Source organism: Bufo gargarizans, chromosome 1, assembly GCF_014858855.1.
Source record: "Bufo gargarizans isolate SCDJY-AF-19 chromosome 1, ASM1485885v1, whole genome shotgun sequence".
Taxonomy (NCBI): Eukaryota; Metazoa; Chordata; class Amphibia; order Anura; family Bufonidae; genus Bufo; species Bufo gargarizans.
In genome coordinates this window covers 703,032,949-703,059,218 of record NC_058080.1, presented here as the reverse complement: position 1 = coordinate 703,059,218, position 26,270 = coordinate 703,032,949, and the positions used below count along the sequence as shown (strand labels likewise).

Below are 26,270 nucleotides of genomic sequence, written 5' to 3'. Positions count from 1 at the left end.
CATTCCCCATATGTCTACTTCATGTTTGAATTATTTTGGGAATGATATTTTATTTTTTGGGGATGTTACAAGGCTTAGAAGTTTAGAAGCAAATCTTGACATTTTTCAGAAATTTACAAAAACCCAATTTTTAGGGACCACTACAGGTCTGAAGTCACTTTGCGAGGCTTACATAATAGAAACCGCCCAAAAATGACCCCATTCTATAAACTACACCCCTCAAGGTATTCAAAACTGATTTTACAAACTCTGTTAACCCTTTAGGTGTTGCACAAGAGTTATTGGCAAATGGGGATGAAATTTGAGAATCATTTTTTTGCCTAATTTTCCATTTTAACCCATTTTTTCCACTAACAAAGCAAGGGTTAACAGCCAAACAAGACTGTATCTTTATTGCCCTGACTCTGCTGTTTACAGAAACACCCAATATGTGTCTAAACTACTGTACGGCCAGACAGCGGGGCGTAGAGTGAAAGGTGCGCCGTATGGTTTTTGGAAGCCAGATTTTGCTGGACAGTTTTTTAGACACCATGTCCCATTTGAAGCCCCCTGATGCACCCCTAGAGTAGAAACTCCATAAAAGTGACCCCATCTAAGAAACTACACCCCTCAAGGTATTCAAAACTGATTTTAAAAACTTCGTTAACCCTTTAGGTGTTGCACAAGATTTAATGGAAAATAGAGATACAATTTCAAAATTTCACTTTTTTGGCAGATTTTCCATTTAAATTTTTTTTTTTAGTTACAAAGCAAGGGTTAACAGCCAAACAAAACTCATTATTTATGGCCCTGATTCGGTAGTTTACAGAAACACCCCATATGTGGTCGTAAACTGCTGTACGGGCACACGGCTGGGCGCAGAAGGAAAGGAATGCCATACGGTTTTTGGAAGGCAGATTTTGCTGGACTGTTTTTTCGACACCATGTCCCATTTGAAGCCCCCCTGATGCACCCCTAGAGTAGAAACTCCAAAAAAGTGACCCCATTTTAGAAAGTACGGAATAGGGTGGCAGTATTGTTGGTACTAGTTTAGGGTACATATGATTTTTTATTGCTCTATATTACACTTTTTGTGCGGCAAGGTAACAAGAAATAGCTTTTTTGGCACTTTTTTTGTTATTTACAACATTCATCTGACAGGTTAGATCATGTGGTAATTTTATAGAGCAGGTTGCCACGGACGCGGCGATACCTAATATGTATACAATTTTTTTTTATTTATGTAAGTTTTATACAATAACTTTTTTAAAACCAAAAAATTGTTTAGTGTCTCCATAGTCTAAGAGCCATAGTTTTTTCAGTTTTTGGGCGATTATCTTGAGTAGGGTCTAATTTTTTGCGGGATGAGATGACGGTTTGATTGGCACTATTTTGGGGTGCATATGACTTTTTGCTCGGTTGTTATTACACTTTTTGTGACGTAAGATGGCAAAAACGAGATTTTTGTATAACTTACCAGTAAAATCTCTTTCTCGCTCTTTCCTTGGGGGACACAGAAGACCTTGGGTATAGCTCATCTCCCTAGGAGGCGTGACACTAAGAACTGTTAAGCCCCTCCTCCACAGCTATACCCTCAGCCTGGAGAGAGAGACTGCCAGTTGCGTGTCCAAGTAGTGAGAAAAGGCAAAGTCCAAAAGTGGAGCCAACAAGCCAACTACCCAACGGGTAAAACAAACTCGGAAACAAAGAATGGGTGGGTGCTGTGTCCCCCAAGGAAAGAGCGAGAAAGAGATTTTACTGGTAAGTTATACAAAAATCTCGTTTTCTCGCCCAATTTCCTTGGGGGACACAGAAGACCTTGGGACGTTCAATAGCAGTCCAAGAGGGGAGGGACCACAGCACCAGGGCAAAGCACCCGAAGGCATCAAGAAACCGCCGCCTGCAGACCAGGCGGCCCAAGGCAGCAGACGCCGAAGCCCCAGTGCGCACCCTGTAGAACCCAGTAAGGTGTGCAAGGAAGACCAGCGACCGCCTTGCACAAAAGCATGGCCGAAGCCTTATGCCTCCGGCCCAGGAGGCACCGACCGCTCCGGCTGAAATGAACGGTGACACCAAAAGCAGAACCCTGCCCTTGGTGCGGTAACCACAGCAATAGACACAGAGAGCGAAGGAAAGCCACCCTGGAGGCCGTCAACTCTTTGCGCGGACATCCTGGAAACACAAGAGACCGAACGCAGACAAGAGCCGGAGATCTCCAAGTAACAACTGCAAAACCAAACAATCTCCAAGCGGTGAAGCGCCCGTTCCCGGAGACGGGAAGGGGATGACCAAAGCCTCGTAGATAAGAAGGCAGATACCACCCTCAGAAGGAAGGGACGGGATGGAGAAACAGCCCCGTCCTGGAAAAGGACAGAGGGCACAGAACACGAAGGGCCACCCATCAGACATGATGGCAACAGAAAACACAACTGTACAGGACAGCAGGAGTAGGGAGAACTTCTACAACGGCACCAAGGGAAAGAGTGGAGCGCCAAGAGCTCAGTGTGTAGTTCCCAGGGCGGTACCAGGGAACGGTACAGAGGAACCAAGAGCCACTCTGTGGAAGAAGGTCATGACAGGCCCAGGAGGGCCAGAAAACGCTGCAAGGGAAAGGACAGCGCCGACACTTGACACTTCAGTAACAGAGTCCCAGTCCCAGGGTCAGGCCGGACTAGAGAAAGACAGAACCAAGGGAGAGAAAGCAGAGTGGGGGAATGCCCCACTTACCACAAAACCTAGTCAAGAACCCTAAGTCCGACAACCGAACCCGGACGAAGCACAGTCGGGAGCGAACACCAGCGCGCTCGCAGGAATCGCCTGGCAAGCGGGAAAAAAAAAACCCAATGTGATCAGGCGCAGACCAGTAACACGGCCCAAGGGTCGGAAGAAAACTCCCGTCGGCCCCCGAACAACATAGTCCCGTATCCAACCGGAGTGGGTGAGCAGAAGGACAGACGGAAGAAACCGGAAGGGTCCGCCCAGCAGCCGACAGATGCCAGGACAAGACAGGCCAAAGTCCAAGTCGACGTAGCCACCACAGGAAGGAGTTCTACAGTCCTGGTGAGGGAAAGTCAAGGACAACCGTGACCGAAGGGTAGTCCTCCCAAGTTACCGAAAAGGTAAGTCCAGCAGGACCATATGCCCAGAATGGAAAGGCAATCTGCACCCAGCGGGAGGACAGAACGCAATAGGCCTGGCAAACAGGCACACAGCTAGTACTGCCAGCGAAAACGAGGGAGACGGTACGAGACCACAAGTAACCCCCGGAACCATCCAAATGAACAACCATGCTCACCCCCGAAGGGGAGGGGGCAATGACGAAAACAGCCTCTGAGGCCTGGCCGGTGCAGAAGCCACCTCGGAGTGACAAACTCAGAGAGGAAGCCAAAACAACCGAGCCAGCGAGGAAAAGCAGTCGAGACAGAGGCCGGCATAACACCCTCCAAACCGAAAGGAGGAATGGCAAACAGGGAAGCCACAGGACAGTTCAAAAGCCGAATACCTGCTACTCTGTGAGACGACCTGCAGATCGCCTCGCAGAAGGCGAAAACCCTGAAGAACCCAAAAGTGGAGGTCCCTCAGACCTGGATAGACGAGCACCCAAGAGAAGTTGGGTGACCCTACCCGAGAGGAGCGGTCTGTTCCTGGTAGCAGATCAGACTGAAGTGCAGAAGGCGCCAAGACAACGCTCTTGACCCGACGGCTTGCGCGGGGAAGCAATGTCACGGGAGGACGAACGGGTACGCATCAAGGTACCCCGAACACCCCCCAGGTGGAAGGGCCAATGAACATGGCTGGTGCAGTCACAACGGGACCACACCAGAGAATGAGTGCCACCCAGCTCGGTGCAGTAGCGAGCCAGCAGAGCCCGTCTACATATATACAAGTTATACAGCGGTGAATACATTGGGCATTCATTTGTTGTGTGTTGGACAACACCTTAGGCTCATACAGGTGGACAGAATGACCTCTTCAGAAAAGAGTGCAAAGCTAGCGACAAGCAGCCTCACCCCAAGAGAAAAAAGTATGTCGCAGGAGGAAGGGAGGCATACGTACTAGCAAACCGCAGGCAGCGAGAAGGCCAACCCACCCACGGGAGGAGAAGGCAAACACGGCCCAAACAACGCACAGAGCGCACAGCCAAGCATCCCACAGTATCCATGGAAGTACAAGTGCAACCCGAAAGGGAGTTATGCACAAGGCTAGTACAGGGGGCATGCTATGGAACGCAAGCAGTCCGCCCAGAAAAGGGGGGAGAAAAGCACCTGGCAAACTCTGCAGACGGCAAGAGTGCAAAGGCCCGCACCAAAGGACCTAGTGAAGGGGGAAGGGCATGCACAGGATTATCCGGGCATTAAATTATTGTGCAATAATCCACCCAACACCGAATTTTGTGAGAGTGCAACGAGTAGTTCGCCAATGAAAGGGGAACGTCCAGTACAGCATATAGAAGGACAGCCGTGAATCTCATGAGCGCGCAAATTACCGCCCACGGAACGAGAAGTGGTCATGCACAAGGCCAGCACCGTTTCTAAAGGGAGTGCAAGCAGCGCACCCATGTTTAGAGGGCCATGCTCCTGGCCAGCAACGTATTCGGTGAGGGTGCAATGAACCGCACACGGCAGCATCGCATCCCAGGAGAGCGCGAGCACCCCGCCACGGACGGGGCCATGCACATGGCCAGCAACGTACTGGCGCAAGAACAAACACCGTCAGTGAAGGTGCATGTATGTCGCCTGAGGAGAGGAGGCATGCCCATGCCGGCAGCAAAGCCAGCGAGAGTGCGGTACACCGCCCAAGGAAGGGGGGGGGGGCCATGCCTATGACTGGCAGCGGATCCGGTGAGAGTGCAAGCACCCCGCCATGGAAGGGGGTCAAGCACGTGGCCAGCAACCTACCGCGAGAGAACAACCCCAGCCAGGAAGAGTATGTATGCCGCCCGAGAGAAGGAGGCATGCTCAAGGCTGGCAGCGAAACCAATGAGAGTGCAGCCTACCGCTTATGGAAGGGAGTCATGCACAAGGCCGGCAGCGAATCCATTGAGAGTGCAGCGTTCCGCTTATGGAAGGGGGACGTGCACATGGCCGGCAGTGAACCCAATGAGTGCAGTGTTCCGCATATGGAAGGGGGACGTGCACATGTTTTATACCCATGGCCGACAGCGAACCCAGTGAGAGTGCAGCGTACCGCCATAGAAGGGGGATACACACATGGCCGGCAGGAATCCAGTGAGAGTGCCGTGCTCCTTGAGGGGTCATGTACATGGCCAGCACCGTATCTGGTGAGAGTGCAATTCTTCTGCCCCAGAAGGGGGTCATGCACCTGTCCGGCATTAAATCCAGTGAGAGTGATGCACATGGCCAACCTGTAACTGGAGAGGCGACGTTCTGCCTATAGACGGGGCGCCTGCCTTTGGTCAGCGCCGCATCCCGGGAGATGGCAAGGGTCCGCCTAGAAGGGGAACATGTAGCTGGCCAGAACCGCAGCAGAGGAGCGCAACATGCCGCCTACGGAAGGGGGGCATAGCGTGCGGCCAGCACTACTGCATCAGGCTGCAGCGTCCTGCGCAACCATTCCGTTATTTATTAACTTTTTTTTTTTTAAAAACACAGCCACTCTGAGGCAAAAAAGGGGCCACCATACAGGGGCACAATCTCACACAGGCCCACCAGGAAGCCCAGAACATAGAGGGTGTCCTCTAGATGGGAGCCGGCCCCTGGTGGCCGGTACCCAACAGGTTAACAAAACATCCGGCCTAGGGGGCGGCGCTGCGATCCCCTGGGGGCGGGGGACCTCCAGGCGGGAAGAATTCGCGCCGCGAGAAGTTCCCGCCCCCTCCAACTGAGGCTGGAAGTTTGTGGCCTAGTAGGCCGAGAAGCCGGGGCCTAGATTTTCGCGGCGCCCGGCCGACCGGGAGTACCGGCGGTCGGCCGGGACCGGGAGGGAGCCGGCTGACGCATGCACTAACGGCCCGCGGGTGCCCACCCCGCGGGCCGGCAGAGACAAAGGGCCGGATTGCGGCCGTGCAGGCCGAAGCCTGGGTCAAAGGTTTGCGGCACCCGGCCGGGAGCCGGCAGACGCATGCACTAACGGCCGCGGGTGCCCACCCCGCGGGCCGGCCGAGCAGGCCGAAGCCTGGGTCAAAAGTTTGCGGCTCCTGGCCGACCAAAAGCCTCAACAGTCAGCCGGGGCCTGCTGGAGCATCGCGCTCAGTACATGCAGGCAGTGAGGGCCTTGCGTCCGGCAGCTTCTGGAGCCGGCAGCTTCTGGAGCGGGCCCTTGGCCCTAGACACCGGTAAGGAGGGCGGGGGGGGGGGACCCTGAAGTCCAGCACTGCACCCCCTGCCCTAACGGCGCCCGTGGAGGAGGGACAGGGCAGTCAGCGAGGGCCCCCTGTACTGAATCTGCGACCGGTAAGGGGGAGGGCCGGCATAACCCCTGTGTCAGAGGCAGCTAGGAGCGGGTCTCCGGTCCTAAAGCAGAATTCCTCCACAGCCATCCATTGCTCACCCCTGTGCAATGCCCTATGAAGGGGCAGTGTATAGTCGCCCCGCGGTCACCAGTATGGTGGTGGTGTGGGGCTATATGATTATTGGGCAACAGCTGGATATGAGAGACAGCCCTGGAGCCAGAAAATGGCTGTTCCCAACGACACCTCAGGGTCCAGCAGGGACCAGTATGGGGGTCCAGCACGCAGGAGACCGGGGAGGGAATGAGGGGAACGTAGGGCTGGAGAAGCCTCTCTCTTACCACAGCCGTCTTCACCCTCGGTCCGTTCCAGCAGGGTCGCCCCTTCAGCTACTGGCACCGTAGTGGCAGGACGCTGGAAGAGGGACTTGGCGTGCGGGCGACCCTTGCGCTGGCGGGATGCAGGGGAGCTGGGCTGCCCTGGTCCACCTTGCCTTCTGTGGGGGAGGCAGCAGTGCGGATGACCGGCACTGGCGCAGCTCGACCCCGGGAGAAACAGAGAGGTCTAGTGCGACTCTGTTGTCCCTGATGATCTGAAGAAAAAGACAAAAGCAAAAAGCAAAAATCAAAACTAAAAACCAAACAGGAGAAAAACAGCCCTGCAGTAGCAGGGAGTGTCTTGCCTCCTTGGACACTAAGCAAAAACTGGCAGTCTCTCTCTCCAGGCTGAGGGTATAGCTGTGGAGGAGGGGCTTAACAGTTCTTACTTAGTGTCACGCCTCCTAGGGAGATGAGCTATACCCAAGGTCTTCTGTGTCCCCCAAGGAAATTGGGCGAGAAAAATTGCTTTTTTTACACTTTTTTTTTTTATTTTTTATTTTTTTTACGGTGGTCATCTGAGAGGTTAGGTCATGTGATATTTTTATAGAGCCGGTCGATACGGACGTGGCGATACCTAATATGTATACTTTATTTTTATTTATGTAAGTTTTACACAATGATTTTATTTTTGAAACAAAAAAAAAAAATCATGTTTTAGTGTTTCCATAGTCTAAGAGCCATAGTTTTTTCAGTTTTTGGGCGATTATCTTGAGTAGGGTCTCATTTTTTGTGGGATGAGATGACGGTTTGATTGGTACTATTTTGGCGTACATGCGACTTTTTTGATCACTTTTATTACCTTTTTTGGGACGTAAGGTGGGCAAAATTTCAATTTTCTCATAGTTATTTTTTTATTTTTATGGCGTTCACCGTGCGGGGAAAGTAACATGACCGTTTTATAGATCAGGTTGTTACGGACGCGGCGATACCTAATATGTGTAGTGTATTTTATTTTTTTAATTTTTATTCAGTGATAAATGTTTTTTTTTCCTCTTAACTTTTTTCACATTTTTTTTTTGACCCAGACCCACTTGGTTCTTGAAGATCCAGTGGGTCTGATGTCTGTATAATACAGTACAGAACCTATATAGGGTTCTGCACTGTATTTTACTTACACTGAACAGATCTATGCTTTCAGCATAGATCTGTTCAGCACCATGGACAGCAGGACGCCTGAGCAGGCGTCCTGTTGCCATGGGAACCTTCCCCGTCTGCCACAACTTCGCAGACGGGGAAGGGTGAGGACGGGGCTTCGGGGGGCTGCCTGGGGGCTCTCTCCCTCTCCATCGGGGGGGGGGGGGGGGGGCTGCAAAGGCACAGCAGCCCCCCGATCGGAGAGGGAGGGAGCTCCCTGCACTGTTAACCTTTTCCATACAGCGGTCCATACGGACCGCTGTATGGAAAGGGTTAAACGGCTGACATCGCATCAACGATGTCAGCCGTTTATACCAGGGTGCCAGCAATGTGCTGGCACCCTGGTATACCCACTGTACACCAACGATTATGCAATGGGAGGCGGGCGGGGGATCGTGATCCCGCCTGCCGCACCGCCCACCTCCCGCAACACCCCCACCGCCTGCGACACCCCCCCTGCACCACCCGCCATCAAATCGTGCAGGGGGAAGGTGAAATCTTGATTTTAGGCACTCTGAAGTTTCTGATCCCCGCGGTCAGGGACCGCGGGGATCAGAAACTGCAAAAAGCGCAGCAAACCGCAGGTCTGAATTGACCTGCGGTTTGCTGCGATCGCCGACACGGGGGGGTCAAATGACCCCCCCTGCGTTGTTACGGGATGCCGGCTGAATGATTTCAGCCGAAATCCCGTTCCGATTAACCCCCGCGGCGCCGGAATTCAGATTTTAAGTCAGGACGTACCGGTACGTCCTCGGTCCTTAAGGGGTTAAAGAGAACCTGTCACCTGGATTTTGTGTATAGAGCTGAGGACATGGGCTGATAGATCGCAGCTAGCACATCCGCAATACCCAGTCCCCATAGCTGTGTGTGCTTTTATGGTGTAAAAAAACGAAGATTTTACAGATCTATAAATGAACCTTAGAAGAGTCCCGTCTCCCCCATGCTTGAGAGATGAGTGCAGAGTTCTGACCCTGAGCCCAGCACCACCCCAGATCCTCCGAATCTCCTCCTTGTTCCGCGACGTCACAAAGCTAGAGAGCCGTAATCTCACGACGCGCGAGCTAGCGCATGCGCAGTTCGTTCCCTGAGGCTGATGCCAGCACTGAGAAGGAACACTATGCCGACACTGCGCATGCACTAGCTCGCGCATTGCGAGTTTACAGCGCTCTAGCTTTGTGACGTCGGGGAGCAAGGAGGAGATTCGGAGTATGCGGGGCGGCGCTGGGCTCCTTCACTGTGGGCGTGGCTGGGCTCCAGAAAAGTTAGTAGCCTCATTTACATATGACACAATAAAAGCACATACAGCTTTGGGGACCGGATATTGTGGATGTGCTAGCGGCAATCTAGCAACCCACGTCCTCAGATTTATACCCCAAATCCAGGTGACAGGTTCCCTTTAAGGTGAAAAATGGCAGGGTCCTGAAGGGGTTAAAGACACCTGGCACCCCTGCCAATCAGCTGTGAAACGAGGAGATGCTGCTCCATGTGAGCAATGCTGCAGTTTTTGCCTGCTCGATTTCCAGCATATTTGCCAGGCAACGGCGGGATCTCCACTGGACCCCGTTATAGTTAATGGGGTTCAGTGGGCAAGCCGCAGTATACGGCAATGACAGATGTGGAGAACTCCAGTAGGCTGTCCCTGCAGAGAACAAAGAGGTAGCCGCAGGTTTTAAACTAGTCTAAAATGTTCTGTACTAATTTTTAAATTTTTAATTTTTTTAATGTGATAGTGACAGATCAAAGACATTGACTGTTGTGGGTCCAAGTGTTGGGGCACCACGGATTGCTAGAAAGAGGCGCTCAAGCAGGACACTGTACTTGCTGCAGAAGAGGGGCTCAACAGAAACTTTGAGCCCATCCCCTGCTGCAAGGAGAAGGCCCTCTTCTGCCTTGTTCTAGTGATCATTGGCAGTCTCAGCACTTCAATGCCCATTAATCAAAACCTAATAGGGACAAGAGAACGAATAAGGAAATTCTTCAAAAGATCTTTGGATCCTGGTCTACCTGAAGGTTCACATTGACATGTAATTTCTATAATGCTTTCATATCCCAGAATACTCAATAGCCCCACTCATACCAGATAATATAATGTTACTACTAAGAATAAAACAGAACTCATGCATAGCAACAACCTGTCGGTGGAAGCTTACCTGTACCTGTTTCTGTGGTTGCGTCTGTGGAGTTGAAATCTGTGTTTTTTCCCGAGTGCCCCGGGTACGTTCATTTCCCACCGAAGTCATCATATACAGTATATACAAAACAATGTATGTACAAAATAGAAAATCTGCAAAAAGAAAAGGATAAAAGAGGATATTATCCTAAGGTCCAGTAACTAAACCAGCTCAAAACCAAACATTTATACAAGAAAGTACTAATAGGAATGAAACCTATTGTCCCCTATTTGCCATTCCACACCGGGAACAGACCAACCATTGGATCACGCTTAACAGTTTTTCTTTGTTCATATTGGACTTTTGTGCAACTGTTGCGATGCAGTAGGACACGATTGACTGCCAGTGTAGTTGTACCTTTTTTTGCAGATATTGTAGGAGTACTTTATAGTGCCATCTACAGTTTCAATTTAACAGGTGCTCTGTGTCCACTACAGGGGGACTCACATACTTAAAGGGTTCTGCACTTTCATTTAACTGATGATCTATCCTCTGGATAGATCATCATCTTCTGATCGGCGGGGGTCCGACACCCGGGACCCCTGCCGATCAGCTGTTTCAGAAGGCAGCGGCGCTCCAGCAGCGACGTGGCCTTCTCACTGTTTACCGCCGGCCCACTGACGTCACGACTAGTATCAACTAGCGTGGGCGGGGCTAAGCGCCATTCAAGTGAACAGAACTTAGCCGCTCCCACGCTAGTTGATACTAGTCGTGATGTCAGTGGGCCGCCGGTAAACAGTGAGAAGGCCGCGGCGCTGCTGGAGCGCCGCTGCCTTCTTAAACAGCTTATCGGCGGGAGTCCCGTGTGTAGGACCCCCGCCGATCAGAAGCTGATGATCTATCCAGAGGATACATCATCAGTTAAATGAAAGTGCAGAACCCCTTTAAAACACCCATTAAAAACAAATAGACTCGTGTTTCATGGCCATTTTGCATTAATGCGTGCATCCTTTTTACTGGCTGTTTATCCGTTTTTAGCTGCCATAAGAAAAACTAATAAATTTCATAGGATTTTGGTTATAAATTCCAACCCATGCAGTTCCCTCATTGTGCCTCTTGCACATCCAAATGGCACTATTGATTTTAATTAGGTCCATCTACCAGTGAAAACTATGGACTATTTGACGACTGCTATTCAACGTTGTTATAAAAAAAAAAAAAAAAAACGCTCAGTGAATAGCCCCATAGACTGCAATTGCTTCAGAAAACACCAGTTTTTTACAGTCTTGTAAATAAGCCCTTAAGGTACCTGCCCAAGTTGCTGATTACGCATGGCTTTTCGTGCAGAAAAAGCGTAGTATAATACAATAGCAGAAAACTGTACAACAGACAAATCTCATGTACTTTGTAGTTTCCTTTCGTGCAGAAATTGCCCTGCTGTGCGGATAATGGTAACGATTTCTGCTGAGGATTTTACCATTTCCACCAATGACGTGTACATTCCGTGCCCGTATGGCCGCTACGAACATGTCCTATTCTATACTGTTACAATGGATTTACAAAAAAAACTAACACAGATGTCATCCATATATTTTTGCAGACCGCAAAATATATACAGTCATGTGCATGAGCCCTTACTTAAAAAAGAAGTGTCCACCACTTTCTCAGGAGCCAGTGCCATAGACTGCAGCTATGCGGCCAATGGCACAATATCACCTGCCTGAAATCCATACAATGCAAATCACGACTGCAGCACTCACCTGCAATGAACTTTTTTTTTTTTTTTTTTTTTTACAGCTTTTATAAGAAAAACAAGCCCTCAGCACTGCAATGAAAAACACACCAAAGAGCACATTGGAAAACCCTATGTGGGTTTACTGGGATTTGGCACTTGTTTGCAATGTAGCAAATGGTTATGCAGTTTATATATCTGCTATTGATATAGGTCATAGTATCTCAATAGCGGAGGAAACTGCTTCCATTTTGTCCCCATTCATTGTCAAAGAAGAAAAAAACGAATGGAACGCACCAGAATGCTTTCCGTTCCGGTTGCGTCCCCATCGCGGACAGAATAACGCTGCAAGCAGTGTTTTTCTGTCCGCGATGTGGTGCGGAGCAAGACGGATCAGTCATGACTCACAATTTAAGTCAATGGGGACGGATCAGTTTTCTCAGACAATAGAAAACGGATCCATCCCCCATTGACTTTCAACTGTGTTCGTCATGGCCATTTTAAAGATAATACAACGCTTTCCGTTCATACCCGTTGTATTATCAGAACAGAAGAGTTTTTGCTGATCTATGACGGATCCACGTTTTTACTTAAATGTCTGACTCAATCCCCCCTCCTCCCCAGGGTCTTCCTACTAATCAGAGGCAGAGAAACCAGGTGAGCGATCAGATCTCAGTCAGCTGCTATCGGAGGGAAGCAGAAATTTAGAGACAATTGGAGACTACGGCTGATCAGTACACAAAGACAAATGGATGCACCACGAGTGCAGGGAAAAAACAGCAGCACGTAAGACTGAGGTACTGCTGCCTCGGCTAATGCTCGAAGCGTAAGGGTGCTCACACTAGGGCTGCAGCTAACGATTATTTGAATAATCGATTAGTTGCCGATTAATTTCTACGATTAATCGATTAATCGGGAAAAACGACAAAATTACAAAACAGAGAGGTTTATATGATCTTACTTGAAAAATTATGTTCAAAGGCCATATAAAACAAATTGTGGACGGCGCAGTTATGGAGAGGGGGATCTGTGGACGGCGCAGTTATGGAGAGGGGGATCTGTGGACGGCGCAGTTATGGAGAGGGGGATCTGTGGACGGCGCAGTTATGGAGAGGGGGATCTGTGGACGGCGCAGTTATGGAGAGGGGGATCTGTGGACGGCGCAGTTATGGAGAGGGGGATCTGTGGACGGCGCAGTTATGGAGAGGGGGATCTGTGGACGGCGCAGTTATGGAGAGGGGGATCTGTGGACGGCGCAGTTATGGAGAGGGGGATCTGTGGACGGCGCAGTTATGGAGAGGGGGATCTGTGGACGGCGCAGTTATGGAGAGGGGGATCTGTGGACGGCGCAGTTATGGAGAGGGGGATCTGTGGACGGCGCAGTTATGGAGAGGGGGATCTGTGGACGGCGCAGTTATGGAGAGGGGGATCTGTGGACGGCGCAGTTATGGAGAGGGGGATCTGTGGACGGCGCAGTTATGGAGAGGGGGATCTGTGGACGGCGCAGTTATGGAGAGGGGGATCTGTGGACGGCGCAGTTATGGAGAGGGGGATCTGTGGACGGCGCAGTTATGGAGAGGGGGATCTGTGGACGGCGCAGTTATGGAGAGGGGGATCTGTGGACGGCGCAGTTATGGAGAGGGGGATCTGTGGACGGCGCAGTTATGGAGAGGGGGATCTGTGGACGGCGCAGTTATGGAGAGGGGGATCTGTGGACGGCGCAGTTATGGAGAGGGGGATCTGTGGACGGCGCAGTTATGGAGAGGGGGATCTGTGGACGGCGCAGTTATGGAGAGGGGGATCTGTGGACGGCGCAGTTATGGAGAGGGGGATCTGTGGACGGCGCAGTTATGGAGAGGGGGATCTGTGGACGGCGCAGTTATGGAGAGGGGGATCTGTGGACGGCGCAGTTATGGAGAGGGGGATCTGTGGACGGCGCAGTTATGGAGAGGGGGATCTGTGGACGGCGCAGTTATGGAGAGGGGGATCTGTGGACGGCGCAGTTATGGAGAGGGGGATCTGTGGACGGCGCAGTTATGGAGAGGGGGATCTGTGGACGGCGCAGTTATGGAGAGGGGGATCTGTGGACGGCGCAGTTATGGAGAGGGGGATCTGTGGACGGCGCAGTTATGGAGAGGGGATCTGTGGACGGCGCAGTTATGGAGAGGGGGATCTGTGGACGGCGCAGTTATGGAGAGGGGATCTGTGGACGGCGCAGTTATGGAGAGGGGGATCTGTGGACGGCGCAGTTATGGAGAGGGGGATCTGTGGACGGCGCAGTTATGGAGAGGGGGATCTGTGGACGGCGCAGTTATGGAGAGGGGGATCTGTGGACGGCGCAGTTATGGAGAGGGGATCTGTGGACGGCGCAGTTATGGAGAGGGGATCTGTGGACGGCGCAGTTATGGAGAGGGGGATCTGTGGACGGCGCAGTTATGGAGAGGGGATCTGTGGACGGCGCAGTTAGTTATGAGAGGGGGATCTGTGGACGGCGCAGTTATGGAGAGGGGGATCTGTGGACGGCAGCAGTTATGGACGAGGGGGATCTGTGGACGGCGCAGTTAGGAGGGGGGGATCTGTGGACGGCGCAGTTATGGAGAGGGGGATCTGTGGAGGCGCAGTTATGGAGAGGGGGATCTGTGGACGGCGCAGTTATGGAGAGGGGATCTGTGGACGGCGCAGTTATGGAGAGGGGGATCTGTGGATGGCGCAGTTATGGAGAGGGGGATCTGTGGACGGCGTAGTTATGGAGAGGGGGATCTGTGGATGGCGTAGTTATGGAGAGGGGGATCTTGTGGATGGCGTAGTTATGGAGAGGGGGGATCTGTGGATGGCGTAGTTATGGAGAGGGGGGATCTGTGGATGGCGTAGTTATGGAGAGGGGGGATCTGTGGATGGCGTAGTTATGGAGAGGGGGGATCTGTGGATGGCGTAGTTATGGAGAGGGGGATCTGTGGGTGGCGCAGTTATGGAGAGGGGGATCTGTGGGTGGCGCAGTTATGGAGAGGGGGATCTGTGGGTGGCGCAGTTATGGAGAGGGGGATATGTGCACTGTTAAGATCCCTTTCCTCATAACAGTGCACAGATCCCCCTTCCCATAGCAGTGCCATACACAGACCCCCCCTCCTCCCCATAGCAGTGCTATACACAGACCCCCCTCCCCATAGCAGTGCCATAGACAGATCCTCCCCCCCCTCCCCTCCCCATAACAGCCCCGGCCCCGATGCTTGCATCTTTATTTTACCTTTTTACAATGACGCTCCCGCTCCTGTAACAGCCAGGCAGAGCGGACGGCGGCGTAACGTCACTCAATCACGTGACGCACCTGCTCCGCCCACTTCATGAATGAAGGAGGCGGAGCAGGCGTGTCACGTGAGTGACGTTACGCCGCCGTCCGCTGTACCTGGCTGTTACAGGAGCGGGAGAGTCATTGTAAAAAGGTAAAATAAAGATGCAGCGACCGCCCGCCCGCCCGAATAGCAACGAATCGGCGATTATTCGATAACTGGATTCGTCGACAACAAATCCAGTTATCGAATATAATCGATTACATCGATTAATCGTTGCAGCCCTAGCTCACACAAGGTTTTTTTTCATGCTATCCCTGGCACCACCAGAAGATGCGCTAAATATATGACAAAGCATACACCTAGTCATAAATTACCGTAAGTACATCCTTAAGCAGTTCGTCCGCCTAGAATGAAATCTATACCAGCTTGTAGCTAGAAAACTGGTGTAAAAGATCTGCTGGGGCACCTTGGCACAGCCCACGCCACCCTCTTCAGAAAGCGGCGAGGGCAGTGTAGTAACTGCATTTGCGCAAAAACTCTTGCATAAATTGAGTTGGAGTTAAGAGTTGGAAATCCAGGATCTGTGGCACTGCACCGCGCATTTTACCAATTTCTCCGCAATGGATCAGTGAAAAATGAACCACACACAAATGGTATCTGCTGCCCATCTGCTCACAGACCCTGCTGCCGCATTCTGTTGACACAACGATAGGCTAATACCAGCTGGTCGGTGGGGGTCACTCACCGATCAGCTGCTCTGTGTAGCTTTGTCGACCACAGTCAGTGCTGGAGCTACAGAGCTCTGCCAATACTGCAGTGGACAGCACTGGTCTCTGCAGTACTGCTGCCCTTGAAGCTAAAGGGATTGTCTCACTTCAGCAAATGACATTTATCATGTAGAGAAAATTAATACAAGGCACTTAACTAATGTATTGTAATTGTCCTTATCTTCTCCTTTGCTGGCTGGATTCATTTTTTCTTTGTATTATACACTTTTAGTTTCTATGGTTACGACAACCCAGCAGTGGTGGCCGTGCTTGCACACTATAGGAAAAAGCACCGCTCTATGCGCGCTCCCACAGTCCTAGCCACTAGAGCAGTGACGGCTAACCTTGGCACTCCAGCTGTGGTAAAACTACAACTCCCAAGATGCCCCCCTTGCTTGGCTGCTCTCAGAACTCTAAAGAAATAAATGTAGCATGCTGGGAGTCGTAGTTTCACCACAGCTGGAGTGCCAAGGTTAGCCATCACTGCACTAGAGGCACCGGCGTTTGCTGGATTGCAGTGTGGTCGTAACCATGGAAATAAACTGTGTATAATGTGATGGAAAAATAATCAGATCAGCAAAGGAAGAAATATGGATAATAACCAAATATCACAAAGTGGCTTTATATATAAACTTTCTTTACGTGATACATGCCACTGGCTGAAGTTAGACAAGCCCTTTAAGGGTCTAGTCACACGTCCGTATGTGTTTTGCGGATCTGCAAAACACGGACACCGGCAATGTGCATTCCACATTTTGCAGACCCCACATTGCCGGCACTCTCATAGAAAATGCCTTTTCTTGTCCGCAATTGCAGATAAGAATAGGACATGTTCTATTTTTTGCAGAACGGAAGTGCGGATCCGCAAAATGCAGATAGCATATTCCTGCCCCATTGAAAATGAATGGGTCCGCACCTGTTCTGCAAAATTGCGGAACGGATGTGGACCAATTTGCGAACATGTGAATGGACCCTTAAAGGTGTTGTATCATCATAGAAAATGGGGGCATATCGCTAGGATATGCCCCCATTGTCTTATAGGTGTGGGTCCCACCGCTGGGATCCGCACCTATGTAAAGAACGGAGCCCCGAAAGCAATGGAGGGCGCACTGCACAATCTGCTCAGCTCCTCCTGTAGTTCAGACACCATATTTAACAGCCCTAAAGTGCTGAAGTGAATAGTGGGGTCCAGATGGCCCCCAGCAGGTCCTCTAAGGCAGTAATTCTGCAAAGTTGGGTGATGCAACTTTACAGGCAAAAGGGGCAGCTTTTCTACTTTGAAACATTGTATGAAACAACCTATGAGTTGAGAAGAATCTGGACACGAGAAATCAGATGTTTAGAGGGTATTCAAGTGTTGTAACTATAAGGCCTAATTCACACGGGAGTTGCGGGTGAGGGCCGGATGCGTTCAGAGTGCATTGCGGGAAACCCAAGCGAGTCCAGGTTGGGGTCTGGGTACCACATTCAGTTTTTTATCACGCGCGTGCAAAACGCATTGCACTCGCGCAGAAAAAACTGACTGAAATTGCGTACCTACTCGCGTGGGTTTCCTGCAATGCACCCTGAACGCATCCGGCCCTCACTCACAGCGCCCGTGTGATAGAGGCCTATAGAAAATGCTGCAATTTTCACGCAACGCAAGTGAGCATGCATGGTGCCCTCTCCTTCACTTTGGGAACCCTGATCTAGAGACAGGTTTGGGTCCCAAGGGTGGTGGCATATGCTAGCAATATGTCACAAATGTTTAAGGCAAGACAACCCCTTTAAGCCTGGATCCACATCATACCAGCAGAACAAGGGGCCCCTAACCCTTGAACCAACGGTCCACACATACACAAATACTGATTTATGGACACGCTGCAGATTTCAGCAATCATGTTAGACATGGTAAACCCAGCAAATCACATTCATACAGTACAGCTTTAAAAACCACATTACACACTCCTCTCTGTGGTGACACATGAGTGCAGGCCGCTCAGCTCCCCCGTCCTCACCCAAGCAGGAAATAAAATGCTTGGCACATACAGGCAACATCCCAAAATAACCTACCCAATGGCTTCCTACACCCAGCACTGACAAGCTAATGCATACGTAATTTCCATCCAGGCAAAACAAATGTTTCTCATTAGACGTCAGTACAGAAGTAGGGCTGATATCTGACTGATAAAACAGCCATCATCCATGACGGTGGCTCTTGACTGCCTCCGCACAGGTGCCGGCAGACCGCCTCCGATATTCATAGCATTTAAGGGAGAGTATCCCTTCATTTCCTATGGGACTGCCGGAGAAGGCAGAGTGCAGCGCTCAGCTATTTCCGGCTGTCCCATAGAGATGCATAAAGCAACAGTCCACGTGCTTATTCTGCTGCTGCATTCATAGAGCCCCATTCTTGCGATCAGCTGGGGTCCCAGTGTTCATACCCCACCAATCTACTCGTTATTTTGTGCAATGGGCATAACTTGAATATCCTTTACGGCTCCATAGAAAACCAACAATATGACCATGCACATATGCCGTAGGTGTGTCCAAATAATTTGGGTGGTATATTCCTCACTGTCGATTCTGCCCAGCTCACAACAACCCAGGGGGGATTTGATTTAAATCACTAGTCACTAAGGCTTGATTTAAATCATAGTTTTCTACATAAAGACTAATTCTTGCTGGTATAACTTATAATATGCAAGTAGATGAAGATTTTTAGAACAACTTTTCATATTAGTTTGATTAGGTTGATTCTGCATTCATAGGTTTGTAGAAGTTAGGATTAAGGTCTTTTTCTCAACTCTGTTCATGTTATAATATTTTTGCTGTGAAAAAGAGGCATGTGACCTCTGCTGAGTCAAATTCAGTTTTGAGAACTGCAAAAGTAAACCAAGCATCTGTGATAATGTCTTGTAGGCAGAGAAACTGCCCAATAATCTTACAAAAACCTCTGGAGCATGACATTGTGAAGGGATTAATGGAATTTATTTACCCAAAAAAAAAATTAAACATATACAGCCTTATTCTACATAATTAAAAAACTAATCTTTATTTCATGATGGAATAACCTTTGGATGGTAATATATTTTCCTCAAAAAGGATTTTATATATATATAAAAAAAACTGATAAATAAATAAAAATGTTTATTTTTTATTGATTTTTATCCACCCTGCAACAACCCAAAAGCTTTAAAAGGAATTGTTTACATAGGCCAAACACCTTTTAGGAGCCTACACGGGTATTCGCTGTGCCCTTCTCGCAGCTTTTCCTAGGTCCAGTGACGACACATTCAGTCAGTCAGTCATCTGGCCTACAAGTGAATGGGGCCGAGAGCGATACCAGCACAACCGCCATACAATGTACAGCAAGAATGCCGTGGCGCTCACAGGAGCTTCAATGCCCTTTTAAACAGCTGATCACAGGGGTCCACGGTGTCTAACCCCCTACCAATTAGATACTGATGATCTATCCGGTGATGTGGCTTTTCCAGTAATTTTCATAAGGATATATGCACATGTCCTGGTTAAAGAGGGTTTAAGAGATTTTTATACTGATGACCTCTCCTCCGGAAAGGTTGTCAATATCTGATAGGTAAGGGTCCGACACCCCCGCCAATCAGCTATTTGAAGAGGAGGTGGCACTCCATGCGAGCGCTGCTTCCTCTCCATTACACTGCCCGTTGTCTTCTGCGCTGCGGTGGCGCAGAGTACTTGTAATCACACTCGCTTCTGAGATTACGTACAGTGTAATGAAAGAAGCAGCAGCGCTTGCACGGAGCAATGCCTCCTCTTTAAACTGCTGATCGGCAGTCGTGTCGGACCCCTGCGGATCAGATATTGACGATCCATCCTGAGAATAGGTCAACAATATAAAAGCTCTGCACAAGCCCTTTAAGAGCAATTTGCACTAATTCAAGGGTCAGCTTGTCTGTCATTTACTAAAGCACAGGGTGCAATAAAAGAAAAATCCTGCTCGTCATAGGACAGTCAGTTCTGGCCTCCTTTTTGAAGGGCCTTGTTCAGTGTGGGGGTAAAAATATACCTCACAGAACATGGGATTGCAGCTCCTCAAATAGGAAGGGAATAACCCCACCCCCACATCTCAGAAGGCCGAAATCTGAGCATGGGTTTCATAAGTGACTGTTCACATATGTTTAAGAGGAAAAATCCTTCTCCTGGTTGCTGCCGCTCAGCTCCAATTTCTCAGCAGCTGTTACCCCACCCAGGCTGACTTCACTCCCAGACAGAGACCCCCACAGCCACACCGTGTGAGCAATGCCTGCCACATGTGCAGGTTATGTGCACTCATTATCAGTAACTGGGGTGGTGGACAGATTCCAGGGATCTGGGGCCCTCACAGCAGTCACTTCCTGGAATTCCCAGTTTGGGAGCTGGCTGCAATAGACATTAGCCGTCCTGTAACTCAGGACACAAGGCAAGAGTCTGGACCTAATGCACATTAACAGGGGGCACTATAAAGGAGATTCTGACTCTACACAGCCAGTATATAAGGGTGTTCTATACATTGTAATATTTAGGCACATGACTATAGAGAGGCGCACACCGAGGATAGGGAGTGGTGAGGACTACTGTACGCTGGGCATTGTATTGCTTATTCATGTATAGTTCATTGGACATATCGAGATCACTGCTCCAACTATAAGGGTATGGGCACACAGACAGGCTATGGTTAGGGCGCAGTACCTTGCAGCTCAACACCACATCGCCATACAAGCTGCACCAGGATGAAATTAAAGGGCATCTGTCAGCAGATTTGAACCCATGAGGGTCCATTCACACGTCCGCAATTCTGCTCCGCATTTTGCGGAACCATTCATTTCTATGTGGCCAAACTATGTGCTGTCCGAATACGCACTTCCGTTCCCGAAATAGAACATGTCCTATTTTTGTCCGCAATTGCGGACAAGATTAGGCATTTTCTAGTATAGTGCCGGCGATGTGCGGTTCGCAAAATGCGGAACACATATTGCTGGTGTCCGTATTTTGCGAATCCGCAAAACACATACGGACATGTGACTGGAGCCTGACACCGGCTGAACTATTACATGTGCGCTTGGCAGCTGAAGGCATCTGTGTTGGCCCCATGTTCATATGTGTCTGCATTGCTCTTTCTGTAATTGCTGCGTCCTCTATGCTCTGACTGACAGGGCCAGGCGTTATGATGCAGTAGTTGGAGAGAGCAGAGCCTCTAGGTGTAACAGCAACTCCCCCATTGCTCCTAGAGGCTCATTTGCATATATTAAAACATAATTTTTTTTCCGCAATGCGGGCACATACGAACATGGGACCAACACAGATGCCTTCAGCTGCCAAGTGCACATGTAACAGATCAGCCAGTGTCATAGGTACAAATCTGCTGACAGATGTCCTTTAAGTAGAACCGATTTATTCGGTGGTCATTGTAAATGGCAGCGCAGATCTGCAGATTATCATGCAGTCATTAACAATTGATGGCAAATAAACAATTTGATTCTAATCAGTTGATGTGATCCTGCAGCGGCTTGTACAGCCACGTGGTACTCTGCTGTGTCACAACCACACCGAAGGGTATATAGTCACATGTAGCAGTTGAGATTGAATGGTTAAAACCACATAAAAAGTGCCCCAGTGAAAAGAACATGACAGTTTTTAAAGCAGTTGACATTTTTATGACCAAAGACTATGAAATAAATGAGCCTCATTTATAAAAACTGCAGCAAAAAACATGCTTTTAAAAAAAAAAAAATATTACAGACGCGATTTTCACATCTCACCCACTACATGTCATCTCGCAACGCCCTGCTAAGAATATATATCTGTCGCCAGACCAAACCCAACACATAATTATGATTGAAAGTCGATATGAAGTGAACTAGGGTCTGCCACCTTCTCTGTGAACACTTGGATCAGATGAAGTCACATTGCCCATGAGGGTGGGTGAGACATCTGCCCATGGAATGACAACCAGAAGCAGCAAACACAAAGGATGCCCAACAGCTACAGCCAGGGAATTAATGGGACCTAACAACTGCTGGATTATCAAATATTCTAGATTACTGGACAGTCACTGGAAAGTACATAAATCAGATCAAAAGCTAAAACACTAAGGCTACTTTCACACTTGTGTTGTTGTTTTCCGGTACTGAGATCTGACGGAGAGAGATCCGTTCAGGATGCAACGGGACGTCTTCTGTGAAAGCTGCGGATTTATGTCCGGTCATAAAAACTGATCTGGCACTGAAAACAATGTCAGTCAATGGTGACGGATCAATTTTTTAGGAGCCAAAAAAAAAAGCCATCTGTCATCCATTGACTTTCAATGTATTTAGTGACGGATCCATTTTTTCTGTTTTGACTTCACACAACCGCATCCTAAGGGTCCATTCACACGTCCGTATGCGTTCTGCATTCCACATTTTGCGGACCGCACATCGCCGGCACTGTCATAGAAAATACCTTTTCTTGTCCCCAATTGCAGGCAAGAGGTTCTTTTTTTTTTTTTTTTTGCGGAACGGAAGTGCGTATCCGCAAATGCGGATTTGGACAGCACATTCCGGCCCGATTAAAAATGAATGGGTCCACAAAATTGCGGAACGGATGTGGACCCATTTTGCAGACGTGTGAATGGAGCCTAATGGAACGGATGCCTCCTGATGTGCAAAATCAAAACAGATCCTTTTAATTACGGCATAAAGATCTTCTATCCGATCTTCAATACCGGAATTAACAGCGCAAGTGTGAAAGTAGCCTAAGGGAGAGATTTATCAAGAATGGCGCTTTCGAACATTTATCTTATCTTTATTTGTGATAGAAAAATGGCGTAAAGAAGATAAATTTGTTAGGGTGTCTGGTAAAGCCCCCTTTAGTGGAAATAGCGAGGTGGCGTAAAAAGACGATAGTTGTGACACTTTTTTTTTTTAAAGTCGTCGTACCTGCAACTTTTTAAAGCCACCTTACAGGAGCAAAGAAGATAAATCTCCCCCTAGAAGCCTACTAAACTAAGGGTACTTTCACACATGCGGCAGGACGGATCCGACAGGCTGTTCACCATGTCGGATCCGTCCTGCGGCTATTTTGCTCTGAAAAACACTAAATCTGATGGTCAGCAATATATACATTATCTATGCAAGTGTTACGGATGAAATATATACCTATATATTTACTTATTTACCTAGTTCTGTTCTAGCCCCTTTGTTTACATGCAGTTGCAGAGCTTCCCTCCCTCTGCTCTGAAAAGAGAGTGAATAAAAGTGTGCCCTGTTTGCAGTCTGACTGCTGGGAAATTAATGTTCTCTGTGGGACTAAGGCCTCTTTCACACTTGTGTTGTCCGGATCCGGCGTGTACTCCACTTGCCGGAATTACACGCCAGATCCGGAAAAACGCAAGTGAACTGAAAGCATTTGAAGACGGATCCGTCTTCAAAATGCGTTCAGTGTTACTATGGCAGCCAGGACGCTATTAAAGTCCTGGTTGCCATAGTAGTAGTGGGGAGCGGGGGAGCAGTATACTTCCAGTCCGTGCGGCTCCCGGGGCGCTCCAGAATGACGTCAGAGCGCCCCATGCGCATGGATGACGTGCCATGCGATCACTTCATCCATGCGCGTGGGGCGCCCTGACGTCACTCTGAAGCACCCCGGAAGCCGCACGGACTTTACCATGGCTGCCAGGACTTTAGCGTCTTGGCAGCCATGGTAACCGTTCAGAAAAAGCCAAACGTCGGATCCGGAAATGCGCCGAAACGACGTTTAGCTTAAGGCCGGATCCGGATCAATGCCTTTCAATGGGCATTCATTCCGGATCCGGCCTTGTGGCAAGTGTTCAGGATTTTTAGCCGGAGCAAAAAGCGCTGTATGCTGCAGTATTTTCTCCGGCCAAAAAACGTTCCGGTCCGGAACTGAAGACATCCTGATGCATCCTGAACGGATTTCTCTCCATTCAGAATGCATTAGGATAAAACTGATCAGGATTCTTCCGGCATAGAGCCCTGACGACGGAACTCTATGCCGGAAGAAAAGAACGCAAGTGTGAAAGAGCCCTAACAAGCAGCGTTTTGGTGTCCGCATGCAGAGCGGATTGGAGGAGGAACGGAGCCAAACTGATGCATTCTGAACGGATCCTTATCCATTCAGAATGCATTGGGGCTAAACTGATCCGTTTTGAACAGTTTGTGAGATCCCTGTAAAGGATGTCACAAACTGAATTCAAAACGCCAGTGTGAAAGTAGCCTTACTTCTACGGGAGTTAGAACAGCCAAGCAAGTGTGCATGCTGGTAGTATTCGTTTCACGGCAGCTGGAGTGCCGAAGGCTGCTGATCCCCGATTCACACCAGAGGTGAAACCTTCATCAATACGCCAGATCATGAGAATGAAGGCTCTGTGCACCCAGTCTGAATGGATCAATGATCACACATGCTGAGACAGTCAAGCACTGTACGACAGGAAGCCACAGTTCAGCATGTGTATTCAAAAGGGGACCAAGGGACTCTAATTCTCATGTTCCTACAGTTGGGACCCCCACCAATAAGGTTGCACCAGCTATCAAATTATCAATACTTTTGTACCGGTATCGTTACCAGGATTTGCCTTTTACCGATACTAGGCTGCTCTACTGCACAGCCTAGTATCACAGGACATGACATGCGCTGCTCTCAGCGCACACGTGTCCTGTGATACTAGGCTGTGCAGCAGAGCAGCCCGTTTCCTCAGCAGCACAGGGGAGAAGGAAGCAGCCCCCCCGTGCTGCTGCCACCAATGAGGAGAGACAAGGGACGAGGAGGGGGAGCGGCTTCACCAATAAAGAGAACCAACGTTCTATTTAAATACAGGAGGCGGGTGCCGGCATCAGAATCACATAGTCGGCACCTGACCTCTATGATAGGGCACCTGAGGGGTTAAACGCTGCTGATCGCAGCCCCCTGTCAGAGGTCGGGTGCCGACTATGCAATTCTGTTGCCAGCACCCATCTCCTGTATTTGAATTACAAGTTCGTTATCTTCATTGGTGGCACAGTGAGCTATAACTCTTACTGTGGCTTCCTCCTCTCTGATCTATTTCAGGACCCTGGGTAGCAATTTTAGCGAGGGAAAGGCATACAGAAGGCCCGCCTCCAGGATTGGGCAAGTGCCACTGCTCTCGGATGCTCCTCCAGTGAAAGAGAAAAGAAAACCTCTACTTTATTGTTCGCTCTGGTGGCAAAGAGATCTATCTCCGGAGTTCTACACAAAGCTGCTACTTGATTGAAAACCCCCTGATCTAGGGACCACTCTCCCTGGTATAGTTGATGACTGAAGAAGTCCGCTTTGACATTTTCTGAACCCCTTAGATGTACTGCAGAAAGGGACAATAGAGAAGCTTCTGCGAGGCTGAAAATCTGCCGAGTGAGAGACATTAGGTCCCAAAGCCCCTGTACCTCCCTGCCGGTTGATATAGGCCACTGCTGTCGTGTTGTCTGAAAAGAGTAGACCCTTACGTCACTGCCTCTGATGACCGGGAGAGACTGTAGCAAGGGTATTCCAATTGCATCCAATTCCCTGAAATTGTGCGAATGGGACAGAGATTTGCTGTCCCAATTCCCCTGCAATAGTAGTGACCATATATGGGTTTGCATCCGTGGTTAAGAGGAGAACCGCCTCCCTGGTCAAAGGAACACCTCTTTCTAGGATTTTTAGGTCTATCCACCACCCCAAGTAATCTAGGGTCTGGGGAGATAGACACATCACTGAGTCCAGAGAGGGAAGACTTCCATCCCAATCATGCAGGATCTGAAGCAGCCTTGACACACCCGGAATAGTGGCTGTCATGACAAGTACCGACATGTCCTCTTATGGCGAGTAAAGGAGATGAGAGAAGCTGCAGAACTCATGATCTGATTAGTAAAGCTTTTTGCAGGGGTAGGAGGCACTTTTGGGAACTGGAGTCCAAAATCATTCCTAGGATTCTGCATCTCTGGCTTGGGCATAAACTGGATTTTTCTAGGTTTACCTCCTATCCCAGCTTCGCTAGAACCTCCCTGAACCAGGCAATCTGACCCGACTGGCGACTGGGCCACCGGCAGAAAATCGTCCAGGTATGGTAATATGATGATTATCTCCTCCTCCCTGACATGGGCCATCATTTCCCACTTAATCTTTGTGAAAACCCTCGGAGCTTGAGCGAGGCCGAAGGGTAACGCCTGGAATTGAATATGCAGAATCTCTTTCTCTAACCGGACTGCTACCCTCAGAAACCTCTGGTGGCTGGGATGAATGGAGACATGATAATATGCATCCGTCAAGTCTACTGTGGCCATAAAGCATTCCGGGAACAGACTGTTCACCGCAGACCTGATGGACTCAATACGAAATCTCTCTTACTGCAGGAATTGGTTCAAACACTAAGTTTATTATAGTCCGAAATGAGCCATTTTATTTTATTTTTTAAACCAGAAAAGGAATTGAATAAAACCCGTGTCAATTTCTTCTCTGGAATTATACCAACACCCTT

General features: G+C 49.4%; 1 protein-coding gene across 10 annotated transcripts in view; it reads right to left on the bottom strand.

Moving 5' to 3' along the window:
* The window catches only part of UBAP2 (ubiquitin associated protein 2), a 113,146-nt gene that overhangs the window by 71,813 nt on the left and 15,063 nt on the right, over positions 1-26,270 (bottom strand). For 9 of the 10 annotated variants that reach the window (XM_044276281.1, XM_044276280.1, XM_044276279.1 and 6 more), the window contains exon 2: positions 10,053-10,186. In XM_044276281.1, the coding sequence (XP_044132216.1) occupies positions 10,053-10,145 (93 nt within the window). In that variant the 5' untranslated portion in view covers positions 10,146-10,186. The remainder of the gene's footprint in view (positions 1-10,052; positions 10,187-26,270) is intronic. The other variant, XM_044276283.1, reaches the window with a different exon arrangement.